The sequence below is a fragment of the Pelobates fuscus genome, chromosome 4 (genome assembly GCF_036172605.1).
Source record: "Pelobates fuscus isolate aPelFus1 chromosome 4, aPelFus1.pri, whole genome shotgun sequence".
Taxonomy (NCBI): Eukaryota; Metazoa; Chordata; class Amphibia; order Anura; family Pelobatidae; genus Pelobates; species Pelobates fuscus.
Window position 1 is genome coordinate 39,934,086 of NC_086320.1, and position 15,214 is coordinate 39,949,299.

Here is a 15,214-nt window from a genome sequence, read left to right on the forward strand (position 1 = left end):
TAACTATGATATATATTATATAAAATTGACACCATTTACTATAGAAGTTATTTATCATTGAGTATAGCATATGTAGATAATATATAGTCATACCTAGTGGTAATATTGACAAAAATGGAAACTACAAATATAAACGTCCGCAAAGCTTTTTGTGAGAGTGCTGTATAGCATCCACATACATCAGTGTTTCTCAACCTTTTACAGAAAAGTACCACTGCTGGCCTTAAAAACAATTCTAAGTAGGGAAGTGCCTACTCTGCCTTAGCTCATAGCTCTTGCCGTACCCCCTGCTTTCGGTGCGCTGTACTACAGGTTGAGAAACCAGGACATACCTGACCCAGATACAAGTAGAAAAATATAAATAAAATAAACCATCTCCTTGGCTGAGATTGTTACTCTCAGGGCTTTATTGATGCATGCAGTGCTTCCTCTGAAAGCAATGAGAGGACCATAACTGGTTTAGTGATCTCAGCCAGTTCCTCGTCTCCGCACTCATTGTTGCAGTAGGAATATATTCTTGATTGTGCTGTAAATAAAGGACATTCAGTAGTGAGTAGATTGTATTTATGTATGGATTTTTTTGTATGCATTATACAAATGGGGTGAACTTGAACCTAAGCGACCTTTTAAGTTACTGAATAGGGTTTGTCTCCTTCGGTTTCCTCCCCCTCGTGTCTCATGGTTCTTATTCCCTTCTGTAACTTTTGTCCCAAATTAAATTTTAATTTATTTAATTTTGTCTCTTCCAGTTACCAATTTACTTTACATTGTGAATTTTACTCCCATCCTAAACATTTTTTTTTTTTTTTAATCTCACTTGACCAAACTACAGTACTGTCTCGTTCCCCACTTTCGTCTCCAAATAATTTTTGTGTTCCATATATACCTGGCTGAGTTTTTTCAATACCCATCCTCTGCTTACATTATATTGCTGAATACATTCTATCCAGAATTAAAAGTGGTTTGATTGCTGCTAAATCCCAAGGCCACTCTATAACCTCCACTAATTCTTCATCGCTCTTTATCGATATGCTCATCTGTCAATCCTTGTTGTGCAATTAAATCCCATTTTGTGATCTTTCAGCTGGAGCGGTTCTACACACTTCCTTAAAACTTAGAAGCTCTTTCAATTTGTTCCCTCATCATTTTTTCTTCCCATATGCCTAAATTTGGTTCATTGATTGCATTTTTTACCCACAGTTCAGAACTGCAGAAAATAGTGATTGTTTCCTCACTGACCTTGATTGACATGACAATAAAAGCTGTGTCTTCCCTTTAATTAGCCCTATGGATTAACTGCCCCTACAAAACAAGTGTTGCAAATGATACACTCCATATTTGGTTTAACCAAAAGACAGGGATGTGGAACTGCACTCAATCCCGTCAGCGATAAGAATCTGGGTGTAACCAGGCCGGTCCCAGTACCAAGAGACCAATTGCTTGATAGAATAATGTAAAGAAGGTCCAGGCACTCCAGAGTCCAAAAAAAATAAGCAGCAATTTCTTTAACCCATGCCAAGTCACAACGTAACGTTACGACTTATACGGTCTTTGTCAAGTTTGACAAAGACCGTATAGGTCGAATCGTTGTGACTTGGCTGTGGGTTAAAGAAATTGCTTTTTTTGCATGGACCTTCTTTACATTATTCCATATTTGGTTTAGACCAAATCACGGTGGTCATGCTGGCTTCGCCATTCAACCTGTATAATGGACTTGACACGATTTTTAGACTCAATTAGGAAATGTGCTTAATAGAATCCAACTAATATTACAGTCTACACAATTATCTTAATCTTAAAAACTATACTTTAAGTTACTCTCCTTATTAGATCAAATGCCACTTGTGTTATACCAGTACGTTTTGCCAATCTATAGTTCCAGACACACAAATGTAGTATTCCACATTAATGAAATGAATCTGTATGGTATAGGAACAGGTGGAACTGGACACTCACATTCTGAGGAATAGTTCCTAGTATCAAAATCCAAACCAAGAAAAACAGTTAATGCATCTAATGTTTCTTTTAATATTGGCAAAAGTTACTAACCTATTTTCCTTCACTTTGAAGCACAGAGTCATTCTTGACTCTCGGTGTAGATAATAAACTGAACCTCATCTTGACACGTAAAATTGAATTTTCCTTTAAGATATCAATGGTTTATTGGACACAGTGCTTTATGGAGCACAATCCCTCCTTCTTGATTAAAATTAATGGCCCAATCTAAAATAAAATTCCTGCAACTTGGGTCCCGATGAAACCACCAAGCTCATCCTGATGGATTCTTCAGTAATGTTTCTTTGGGTTCCAAATACATGTAGGAAGTACTAAGCATTATACAAAGTAATTGTACTATAGAAGTAAACCACTACTTTTACATTTCCCCCATTATCATTTGGCATGCCTTTTCATATATTTTTAATAAATAAAATTCCTTCTACGTCTCATGACAGTACACACATTCCACTAGCCGTAGGACAGGATGAACCTGGAGAGGCAGATTATACTATAAGCAGGCACTTCCTATTCCAGGTCACTGTTGCTCTAAAGCGGTAGAAAACAAAAAGAAGAGACAATTTTCAGGCAGTCTTGATGCTCATACTTATGGAAACAAATGCAATCTGGTTTGGAGAAAAACACGTGTGTACTGTCATGTGTGGACGAGAAGAAATAAGCCTAGCGGTAAGTGACACCTTTCCATTTTCAATGCATCCCCAAGATGTGGAGCAATGCATTGAAAATGGAATGCAAGTTACAATGTTTGTCATTCTATAAACCGAAACGGACATTGTAACTATGAACACATACCAGTAGTGCAATATGTGGTCATGTGATTATTTATTTATTTTGCATTTGTGTGTGTATACATTGTATATGTACATGGATATTTTTGTAAATGCTGCTCGTGGGATTTAGTCTCACTTTTCTCTTTACTGCTCTGTTAGTATCGTTACCCAATAACTTGCAAAATCCATCTTTATCTTTTTAACCAAGACTTGTCCTTTTTAAATTAACTTCATATAATCGAACCTCTTCTTTGGCTTAAAAACCTTGTAGCATACTTAGAGTTCAACACACAGGGGGGATATTTTAAGTAGTGCAAAAATATAAAATGGGCAGAGTCACCAATGAAACATGTCAGCTGGTTCCGCAGATCTTTATGATGATTGCCCCACTTTTGGTACTTTTCACCATTTTTTTTTAGAACAGAACACTTCGAGAAATAAGACTATTAGAATTTATAAGAGCAATAGTGTGCATTTAAGTTAGTCAGTAGCCCTATTGAAAATGTATTTGGATGCTAGAAATAGCTGATTTAATTACATGTTTTAAAAAAGGAAAAAAAAAGAAACCATTTTCCCCATAACATTGTAAGTAGAACAAAGCAATATTACCAAATGACCCTCATTTCATAGTTTCACCATTTCCAAATTGCCTGGAGAACAATAAATCTTATGTCACCATTCCCTCTAAATGAAACCGTATACATTTCTAAATTCATTCTGCAGATTCTATAAATCATTGCCAGCTACTTATAATTATGTTTTTTTTTTTTTGTTTTGTTTTTTATAGAGGATCCCAAGGCAGTTGTTGCAAATCTTACGGTATGTTTATTTTACTCTATTAATATATTGCTGGCCTTCAACTAGCACTTGCAAATTGTTTGTCTGATAGATTTAACCACTCCAGGGCTGTTGATGGGTTCATCATTACCTTTCAAAGGGCAAAATAATTGATGTGATGAAGTGCCATTGATCAACTCAAAACACGTCCAACTATTTTTTTCGTTTTCCTTTTTTTGATGGTCTCCCCATTAATCTTTCCTCGAGTGCAAACTTTTTGGGAATTTTAGTTGCACTCAAATGGTTTAATTGTATGTGCATGCTCTATAATAAGCTTACACTGTGTCATGGAATTGTTTCATGGCACTTTTTATTGGATACCAGATGAGTACTGTGAAATACTTCCAACTTCATTTTAAAGGTTAACTGTTACTTCTATGAAAATCAAACCACTCCATAAAACATTAGTATTGTTATTATTTATATAGCTGTGTGCCTATCATTTGCTATTCGTTATATCCTCTATATACTGAGTGTTGTCCTGGCAAACAATGCCATTTTCGTGAAATGTACATACCGTAGAAATCTCAGCATTTGTTAATACATGTTTCAAATAACTGTGAGTGTCTAATGAAACACTCAATCTCTCTTTAACAGTGTAAAAAGCCAGAGCAGCACTTCAAGGCTTATCTGAAGCAGCATCTTCCCAAACGCCTCCACTATGCAAATAACCGAAGAATTGAGGACATTCATCTGTTGGTGGAAAGGAGATGGCATGTTGCTAAGTAAGTTAATTTATATAGTCCTTTAATGAGCCAGTGGCGATAATAATATGTATAATTTGTACGACCGTTTAATATGTTGGCACCGTGTAATAAAAATTATTTTTTGCTTCACCTCAGTTTACAAATTAATGGTACACAGAGTTAGATATCTGTTTAATTTCTAAATGTATTTTTTGTATAAAGCAGTTGATAAAAGTAGTGCTGTTAATATTGTTTTAGTACTCCATTCTATATGTGTTTTAATGTATGACCATTATATTCTGACAAACTTAAAATTCAGTATTCTGACAGCCTGAGTATTATATTTTCATCTTTCTTTCTGTATACTTTGCATTTTGTGTTTTTGTCTTATTGATGTATATCAATGTGTTTTTTTTCTTTTCAATATTAAGGAAGCCAATGGATGTCCACAAAAAGGGAGGAAAATGTGCATTCCAAGGAGACCACGGATACGACAATAAGATCAACAGCATGCAGGTAAATTGCAGTAGAAACATTGTATCTTAGAACATCGTGGTACCAAAAACTCTACGTCTGCTAACAGTCTTTTCTCTTTTTTTTCATAGACTGTCTTTGTAGGTTACGGGCCAACATTCAAGTATAAAACAAAGGTGCCACCATTTGAAAACATTGAATTGTACAATGTGATGTGTGGTAAGTTCCTGACTCTCTTTCTTCTCTGTATATATTAAAAAAAAAATAATAATAATAAAAAAAATTGTAAAGCTTCGCAGCATAGCATTAGTGCTTAGATTTTTATTCAGTATTTACAAATCAAATTGTCAGTATTCTTTCCATTTAACATATGGAACATTCCACATCCAGAATCAGCAGCCAGTTTACATTAAAGGGCCACTATAGTGCCAGGAAAACAAACTCGTTTTCCTGGCGCTATAGTGTAATAGGTGCCCCCCACCCTCATGCCCCCCCACCCTCACCGGGCTCTAGGGGAAAGAAGGGTCTAAAGGCTTACCTTTCTCCAGTGCCGGGCTCCCTCCGCGCTGGGTACTCTCCTCCTACTTCAGATGTCATCGGCTGAATGCGCGTATGCGCGGCAAGAGCGGCGTGCGCATTCAGTCAGTCCATAGGAAAGCATTCTCAATGCTTTCCTATGGACGCTGGCATCTTCTCACTGTGAAAATCACAGTGAGAAGCGCAGAAGCGCCTCTAGCAGCTGTAAATGAGACAGCCACTAGAGGCTGGATTAACCCATATGTAAACATAGCAGTTTCTCTGAAACTGCTATGTTTACAGCAGGCAGGGTTAACCCTAGATGGACCTGGCACCCAGACCACTTCATTAAGCTGAAGTGGTCTGAGTGCCTATAGTGGTCCTGGTCCTTTAACCATCCTATGTTTTGCTTTGACGTGGAAGAGGAGGGGTTATTAATGGGCAGGTATCCTAGGAGACCCGTGGAAGAGAGGGAATTGATTGGTTAATGTCTGCAGTGAAGATATGTATTGTTGCTGGCCTTGAGAAATGAGATAACATTCTTCCTCTCATTGGGGGAACCCTCAAAAAAAACAAAACAATCAAATTGCCTGGAGCATCTGCTTCATGGTGAGCTTGTGTGCTGTGTTAATTTCAGTCAGAATAATGGGGAACGTCATTGCACCAACACATTATATAGTGCATCACTGAAACATACGTTAATTGGATTTATCCAAAAGAACATGCAACAGTTATAAGAGTGTGCAGTATGCTATCTGACTGAAAAGTATCACAAGCAAGCGAATAAGTAACCAGCACCTCAATGATTTTACTCACTAAACAATAGTGTCCATTCTCACGGATCCTGCAAAACTAGGCAGTCCCTACCATTGCTGTACTTGGTGCTCTTAGCATTTTTGGATAGTGGTAAGTGTCATTAATAAAGTATTGAAGGGAATAAGTTGCTCTTCTTGCTCTTCTGGCTTGAATGGTTCATAACACATTTTGGACATGGTTGTGGCTGCTCAATTCCTATAGCATTTTTTTCTCTGCTGGAGACCTCTGCTATGAACTTTGTGAATGGGTCTGCTCCTCATATTATTATTATTATTATTATTATTATTGCCATTTATAAAGTGCCAACAGATTCCGTGGCGCTTTACAATATTATGAGAGAGGGGATTTAACTATAAATAGGATTATTACAAAAAAAAGAGGACCCTCCTCAAACGAACTTACAATCTATAAGTAAAAGGGTACTTCTGGCTTGGTGAGTTTTGTTGCATCCTTCCAGACATAGGAAATGCCTAAATGAGTCAACCAGCACAGTGTTTGTGATGGGTAACCATGGCTTCAGATGAATATTCTCCTGCAGCCCATGGGCTAAACTACCATTTTGAGGGTGTAAATCCACCTTCTGTCAAATAAATCTTGCAATGAAGATAGGAAGAAGGCAAATGTGCCGCCAAACCTTAACATTAGAGTCCTGCGTCTGGAACTTTATTCCATTAGATAGCTGGTTTCAATATATTGCATATTGTACTCATAACTTAAAATGCCATAAGAAATCAGTAATCAGTGCCTTGATTTTTTTTCTCCTTTGGACTCTGTTTAGATCTCCTTGGATTAAAACCTGCTCCCAACAACGGAACACACGGAAGCTTAAACCATTTATTAAAAGTTGCTTCTCATAAGCCAGCAATGCCAGATGAAGTTTCCAAACCTCTGCCAATAACTATGGTACCCTCCACTGTAAACGAAGAGCTGGGGTGCTCATGTGATGACAAGGTCAGTGGTGCCTCTAAAAAAATAGCTTCATATTTTTATTGGACATTTGCTTGTTTGCAAAAAAGGAAAAATTAATTGGTGAAAAAATATGTAATTCCATTTGATCAAATCCTCCCATTCTCTGCTTTTGTACCACCTTCATGGAGCCAACTTTTAATGAAATTTTAATGAAGTCAATGAAAAAAAAACGATGGTTGCAATTTTTATTTTATTTAATTATAACTTTTTCTTTCTTTTTTTTTTTTTTACCGGGAAGTATACGTTGAGGCATATACATAACAATTATGAATACGTTTTACACATACAATAAACATGCAATTACAAATATAATTTGACAATGAGTGCAGTTGTTTTTTAATTCAAGGGTGAAGAATGCAGATGTTTTCAGAACCTTTAATATTTTGACAGATTTGGTATTATTCAATGTATGTATGGTGCTAGTCAATGTATGTGGAGTTCTAGATTAGGGTTATATTATTGCTAGTGTTGTTAGTGTAGATAATTCCTGATTATCCTTGTGAGTACTGTTATCTCCTGATGCTATCATGAGACACAATGCCCTCTCTTCCCTGCAAGAGAACCATTGCTTTCAGTTCTCCATAAGAGCATATTAAAGGAGCTTTACAAAGTACCATAATCACTGCATATCATTTTAGTGGTTATAGGAGTGGCAGTGGGAAAAGGTCCTCTGGGTAGTGGGAAAAGATCGTCTGGGCCATCACTACCATTAGGGGAGGCACACTCAAGGTGTTTATATACATCAGATTTTGTGAATGCAATTAAAGGGACTCTCCAGTGCCCGGAAAACATATCTCCCCCCACCCCCCATCCCATGTTGCCCCTTCAGTGACTTACCTGGTCAGGCTCCGCAATGGCTGCGCGCACGCATTAGACCTTCCTATAGGGAAGCATTGTTCAATGCTTTCCTACGGGGATTCCGGTGACGCTGGAGGTCCTCATGCATAGCGTGAGGACGTCCAGCGTCGTTTAAAACACTTTTTATGTTTTAAGAACACGAAAGGCAGAAAAGGTCTGGGTGCCTGGAGTGTCCCTTTAAGCAATGTGCCACTGTTTAATGTTGTGACAATATTACTCTACTTACTGATAATTTCTCCTTTTAGATTGTGCAGCTGTATCCCCCCTTTTCTCATATATATATATTTACACATAGATATATATTTAATTTAATAATAATGTTTTTAAAATATTAAGTTATCAAAAAATATGTAACAAATATTACAATATTAAAATATTTTTCACATTGTTTAAAACTTTTTTTAAACCTTTTTCCAAAAAATTACATAATTTAAAACGCTTATCCAAAAATATTAAATCAGTGGCCATAGTTACAATATTGTATTGGAATGCTTATAGTCATATATGTCCTACAAATGTGCAATAGCTTTTTTTTACTTTGCAGTAAGTTAGCAATTTTATAATGGCCAACATATGGCCTTTTAAATTTCTGTGCAAGTTGACGTTTGCATACTGGCAGCCTGAAGATTATTTTGTTGATTTATTTATAAACTCATATATATTATTAAATGCTGCAAAATAATGTTTTAAAAATGTTTTTTTTTTTTTCATTATATGGTCAGAATAAAGCAGAGGAGCTGAATAAACGTCTTCATCCCAAAGAAGGTAAGGGTAAGCAAATGTTTAATGAGTTGGCTAAATGCATTCTTGTTAGTATGTTGTTAGAAAAAAAGTTAATCTTTTTACTCAAACTTAAAGTGATACTCGGATACTCTAGACGCCATAAACATTTCATTTCATTAAAGTGACTATGGGGCTTTGAGTCCTTTAGCTCTTCCCAAAATTTAATGTCAATCAAATTTTTATTTGTTTGGCACTGACCGTCTCTGGACACCTGTGGCTCTGCCCTTTGCTGAGGTTATAGTTAATTCTTAGTTACACTTCACTATAACCCTACCATGTCACGCCAGCAATGGGCGGCATTGATAAAGTAAGAGCACTCTGCTTACACTCTCAGCTTATTACTGTGCCTATTTCTGTTTTGGGCTAATGCAGAAGCTGAAGGGGACTAGGGGCAACGGGGATCTCTCTTTCAGTGTTAAACTGTACAGAAACAATGAAGAGAGGGATAATGCTATGGGACTCGAGGAACTATAGCCACTTCAATGAGATGAAGTGGCTGGAGTGCCTGCAGTGTCCCTTTCAATTTATCTTAAGGGGTGGATTTTCCTAAAGAAAAATCTGTGTTCTGTCAATAATATGTAATAATGTTGATGCTGTTGGGCTGGTAGTGGTGTTGCAGCTAAATATTCACTCTATTACACGCAGGCCTTGACTGACCATCGGATAAACCTGCAAATGCCCGTGGGTCACAATGACCAGAGACTGAGGCCAAGATGGAGATCAAAGGATCTCCATGACCAGGCCACGCAGAAGGTGCTGTGTATTTTCATGGACCGGTGGGGAGATGAAAGATCCCACTGAATATTGGCATCATGCACAGTACTGCAGTTAGGGCTCCGGGAGACTCTAGACATTGTATACTCTACCTGCTTGCTCTGGCCATTCGGAGCATTGCTGCAGGTTACCACTGCAATGCTCTAACACTATCACAGTGCCAGAGCTTGGGAGTAATGCGTTCAGTTGGCATCTGACACAGGTGTTGGCTACAATCTTTTACCACCCGACCACCAGGGTAATACATGTCACCCAAAACTAAGAATCAGGGATTGGGGGAATAAGCTTGTTTTTCTCTTTTTAATAAAAATATTAATAATAATAATAGAGCATATTAAATTGCCCGCCCCCTCCTATCCTCTCCTGATCAAGTACACATACTTAAAAGCCCCTATTAATAATTTTAATGCTGGTTGACCTCTTTTATACACTCTCACAGACCAACAACATGGAGCTCCTGGAAAAGAGCTACACTAGGGTAGAAATTGGGATTTGAGTTCAAACTAGGGACTATCTGTACTAAACAGGGACACTTGGGAGATACGCTAATTATATAGGGACCTAATTATATAGGGAGGAGGCTGCAGTAGTATCAAATGGCCTACATATCTGTCTGCTCTGTAGGAGGTTGTGTTTGTATTGACTACTACTCCAATAGGGGTGTATTACAGAGGGGCCTGCAGTACTAGTAACAGGTTTTCATTCTAGATGAGAGGAAAAGGGATTTTATAAATGTGTCGATTTTCTGTTGAAATTGGTAATTTTATAAAATGTAAAATCGAGAAGCAAGCTGAAATACTTGATTCACTACTTGGTAATACTTGGTATTCACTGTGTTACTTTAGTATCAAAGTCACCAAATGTTTGTAATAAAGTCTGTATATCTGAAAACGTCTGACTAGTTATATTTGCATGTGCAGGAATTTTGTCATAGTGTAACAAGTCTTTTATAGTGCTATGTGTGAAATCTAATGTTCTGTAGTTGTAAATCCCAGTCACAGAGGCTTGCCATATGGTGTTCTACCAATACTTAGTACTCAATCTTGATATTGTCTGATAGTGAATGTGTTCCTCTAGTGGCTAGTTTCATACCTTATTGGCTCATTTTGGTAAACTTATGGTTAAGGGAAATAGGTTTTCCTATGGTTCCTGAAATATATAAAGGGTTACTATAATCCATTTTTTTTTTAGCAATACTTTTTTCCTCTTTAAAATGCCATGTTAAGCACTACTGACCCTATCTACCCTTTATTTCATTTAAAAAAAAATCTATAAAATAGGTTAACTACTTACCTAGAATCCAGTGCCAGACGAGGTTCTCCTCTCTTGTTTCCACTTGTGTAACATTACGCCATGTATCGGTGGTCCAATAAAATACTTAATGTTGTGGGGATGGAATGAAAAGGGGGGTTTCTTAATATATCTTTTTTTTTTTTTTTTTTAAAAGCGTGGCTAAAAACAGAGGGGTGGGGGGGAGTGGAGGAGGGAGTAAGACGACATATTCTTGCCAAAAAACTACTTAAAGGGCCACTATAGGCACCCAGACCAGATCAGCTCAATGAAGTGGTCTGGGTGCCAGGTCCATCTAGGGTTAACCCTGCAGCTGTAAACATAGCTATGTTTACCTATGGGTTAATCCAGCCTCTAGTGGCTGTCTCATTCACAGCCGCTAGAGGCACTTCCGCGCTTCTCACTGTGATTTTCACAGTGGGAAGACGCCAGCGTCCATAGGGAAGCATTGAGAAATGCTTTCCTATTTGTCTGATTGAATGCACGCGCGGCTCTTGCCATGCATGCGCATTCGGCGGATGACGTCGGAAGAGGGAGGAGAGTCTGCTGCGCCGAAGGAGCCTGGCGCTGTAGAAAGGTAAGAATTTAACCCCTTCCTCCCCCTTCAGCCTGGGGGGGGGAGGGAGAGAGGGGGGGCTGTTTCCTGGTCCTTTAATAAAAATAATAAACTTATGCAGCTTTATTATATGTATACTTTCTATTATATGTTTAAAGGGGCATCATAACCAACTCTGATTATTGTTGTGATTAAAATTTATGTAGGTGTAACCTCACAGTTTTTTGTTGAACTGTTTTTGAGTGACAACATCGAGGGTTCTTCTGCACCCATGGCCTGACCCACCTACAGCTGCTCAAATACTGTTCCAGATGGGTCGTAGTTTTTGTGAAATTGCACACGTTGACAAAAATGGGGAGATGCCACCATAGACAGCAATAAGCTGTACATATTTTATGTGCACATTATAATTTATTTATCTATAGACAAAACAATCTTTGTTAAGTTGGACAAATTAAAGCCTGTAGAGAAAATGATAAGGATTAAATACCTTGCAGTAATTGTTTATGAAGAATGATTATAGAAACAGATTCACAAATTGCAGTGACTTGTGAATAGGGTCGCATGTTAACAATACTATAGCCAGACACAGGGATACGCTGAAAAATAAAAATTCAGATTAATTTTGGTTAATTTATGACTATGAATTAATTTGTGTGGCGCTGTTTAGTTTAACACCTCTATTAAACAGGTCTGTTAGTGGATGGAGAATTAAGGAACTGTTCATTAAAAGTTGGTAAAAGAGGAGTTACTGTGTCATTCATCAGTTTAAGAATAACCTAAAAAAGTAGTTTATCAGAGAAGTGAATTAGGACTAATCTGAAATTTAACTATTTTTGCATGCTTAATATTACATAATGTAGCCATCATTCATAGAAGGAAGTGCCCTGAATACCATTTCAGACCTGAATTGTCTTGGAGATGAGAGAAATTGATTTGGTGAAAGAATTTTGTAAAATATCTCCCATAATTCCTAATAAATGGGGGAAAAAAAGCTCATATGACCCAAAACTTGTAGGACATGCAGTTGTTGACCACAACATGCATTTGAAGGACACCATAATAGTGTAATAGATCTGTGTAGTAGTTATTGTGCAAGTAATTTGACAAAATAATAGGGCAATAATGAGGCTCTCCCAAAACCCTATATCGCTGGTGTAGCTCGACTTATGTTCTGTTATCAGGACCATCAAGGGACATCTAGAAAAATAAGTGTTTATATACTTTCCATTTGGAAGGAATGGAAGGTGAAATGTAAGACTTATAATTTCAGACAATTGTTAGTTTAATATGATAAACATGACATTAGTATAGTAAAGTGACCCATCAGAAGGGTAGTCCATGTAACGCTCCTCTTTCAAACTCACAAATGCCCCTAAAGTAATGTGACTAGGGATCCTGACCAGTTTTGTAACTACATAGTCAAGCTACATTAAGTAGTAACTGAGACAAAGGCAGTAGGCAGTACTATGGGGTCAAACTGAGCACTATACACCATCATTAGGTGTGCACGTTTTACCTACTGTATAGAATTTTGTACTAAACAATGTCCCTAGAAGACAACTTGCTTATCTCCAGCTGTTGATATCCACAAATAATACTTTCTCATTAGTACAAAGTCTGCTGTAATTCTAGATGTTGATTTAACAGTAGATCCTACAATTCTGGATCTGCAAGTAATTGTAGATTCCTGATTCTGGAAGGCCAACTTCAATACTGCAACTAAATCTGGAGAGCAATCTCTTTATTGCTCCCTTTTCAAGTCATGCTCGTCCCCCTCAAGAGAACTTGAGGAACAATCACTTGATATACAACAGGGAATGGCTGGAACATTTCCTTAATGATTTGTGAGGTTTTATACCTTTTTGTGTTCGTTGTGGACAGTTCAAACACTGCTGTAAATTTACTGTCGGATTACAGACAATGGTGAGTCTGGCACTTACACATTTAATTGTTTAGGTATACACAATGCTATTTGTGTATTCACTCCAGTGGTTGCAGTAATTCTTTTATTTGTTTGTATTAACAGAATTGGCAGTAGACGAGCTTAGCAATGAAATTAAGGAATTGCCTTCCAGGACTTCAGGTTTGTGTACTCATTATTGATGTAGAAATCATGTGGTGGTGAACTCAATACATTGTTACTGAGGTCAATTTTGTAACTGTCCTGTATTACTATGCTATGTAAGCAGGAACATAGCCTGAACAATATTCCTATTCACTGGGAGAAATCACTACTGGGTTTCAACCTATCAGCTGTATTTTCACTCGACAAACTAATACTCAATTGCTTGTTGCCTTCTTTTCTTTTCTTTTTTCTTTTTCTTTTTTTTACCACTATTTTTCCTTTTCTTCTTCAATGGCCGATCAGCCCAAGAAATGCACAGTGAAGTTGAGGATGAGATTAAAGGGTCCTGGAAATTAAAATGGTTAAGTGGCAGCTCAGAAGAGGCAGCCCTAACTGTCTCTTCAATGGAAAGGACTTCTGTGACAGAGCAAACAGAGTCACTCACAGGCAAAGCTGGTGAGCTTTTGAAACCATTCAATCTGTAGGCTTTGCTCTTAAAGGAAGACTGTCACCTATTTCAGTATTATCTCAAAAGCTTACATGTATCATATCCTTGGTTTGTAATATTTTGCAATGCATACATGTAAGTTAATATCTCTTTATAATGCTTCTCTTGGATTACCATTTCTATGTTGGCGCAGCCATTTTTTACATTCTCTTTGGTCAGAAGAATAGCTTTTCTGAACAAAAGCCTTGTGGATTAGGAGGAGCTGGTATACACTCTGTAGAATGCACTCTGGCACTGTTCCAGACATTTAATTGTGCATGGCCATAACAGATCAATGGTGCTTCTGACCATAGATGGTTTAAGATGACCGCCCCATGGTGTAAGGGTAAACCAAGAGATTAATTGAAATGTTAAGTTTTATTTATTCCATAATGATACAAACAAGACTCTATTATAAATAATCTTTATTATTTTTTTTCAGTAATAATAAAAATAATGGAAGTTTTTCTTTAAAAGATTGATTAATCAATGGATAATTCTCACTGAATCATAGAATGTAGACTTTTGTATAGGTCTAGACCAGGCATTGGCAACCTTGACATTCCGTATTCCATAGGAGATGTTATTCTCAGAATCTGGACTTGCAGTGGATGCCAATGCTTGGTGTAGGCATGAGGCCATGAGCTTAGTGGCTCAGTAACACAGTTCACCCTGCAGACAGATCAGCCTCTCCAGATTGAAGTGACCGTTCCAGGTTCCATTCTAGTGGACTACTCCAGTAATAAACAACACCTTAATAGAATAAAATAAAATGATAGCTATATAGCGTATTAAGCAATTAATTTGTTGTGTTAAAAGCTTATCAAGGTCCTATATTATATATTAAAAAACAAGTACCTTTCCAATAGCTATTAATGATAAATGTGGACCATTAATAACACAAACCTTTACCTCTAAAAACCTAATTCTGAAACATCGTTGGCACATTTTCCTCATGGAATGGTACTGAATATCCTGGTGATACTGGAGTTCTATGTCCTGGTAGTTAAAGATGAACTGACACTTCTCTGGAAATTATATAACTGGAAAGAAAATCATCACCTATAACTTGTGCTAACCTTTATTTTTTCTATTTTTTTTTTCTCTTCCTTCATGAGATGCTTCCATTTTCTTTTAAATATATTCTAAACTTAACAATTACATCACAATCCAATTCACACAAGGCACAGGCAGGGCAAACATTTCAAATGAAAATGAAAAACCGAAACATTGTTTAATTTCTCCTCTTCTCTCTATGCTTTCCCGATGCTGACTGCCATTGTAAATATAATAATCTGTTTTCTCATCAGTCCC

The 15,214-nt window shown here is 37.2% G+C and overlaps 1 protein-coding gene across 10 annotated transcripts in view; it reads left to right on the top strand.

The window, feature by feature from the left end:
- Positions 1 to 15,214, top strand: part of ENPP2 (ectonucleotide pyrophosphatase/phosphodiesterase 2) — a 113,764-nt gene that overhangs the window by 71,021 nt on the left and 27,529 nt on the right. For 4 of the 10 annotated variants that reach the window (XM_063451112.1, XM_063451113.1, XM_063451110.1 and 1 more), the window contains exons 14-21: positions 3,574 to 3,605; positions 4,221 to 4,348; positions 4,741 to 4,825; positions 4,915 to 5,002; positions 6,894 to 7,066; positions 8,665 to 8,713; positions 13,375 to 13,431; positions 13,717 to 13,869. In XM_063451112.1, the coding sequence (XP_063307182.1) occupies positions 3,574 to 3,605; positions 4,221 to 4,348; positions 4,741 to 4,825; positions 4,915 to 5,002; positions 6,894 to 7,066; positions 8,665 to 8,713; positions 13,375 to 13,431; positions 13,717 to 13,869 (765 nt within the window). The remainder of the gene's footprint in view (positions 1 to 3,573; positions 3,606 to 4,220; positions 4,349 to 4,740; positions 4,826 to 4,914; positions 5,003 to 6,893; positions 7,067 to 8,664; positions 8,714 to 13,374; positions 13,432 to 13,716; positions 13,870 to 15,214) is intronic. The other 6 variants (XM_063451115.1, XM_063451117.1, XM_063451118.1 and 3 more) reach the window with 4 other exon arrangements.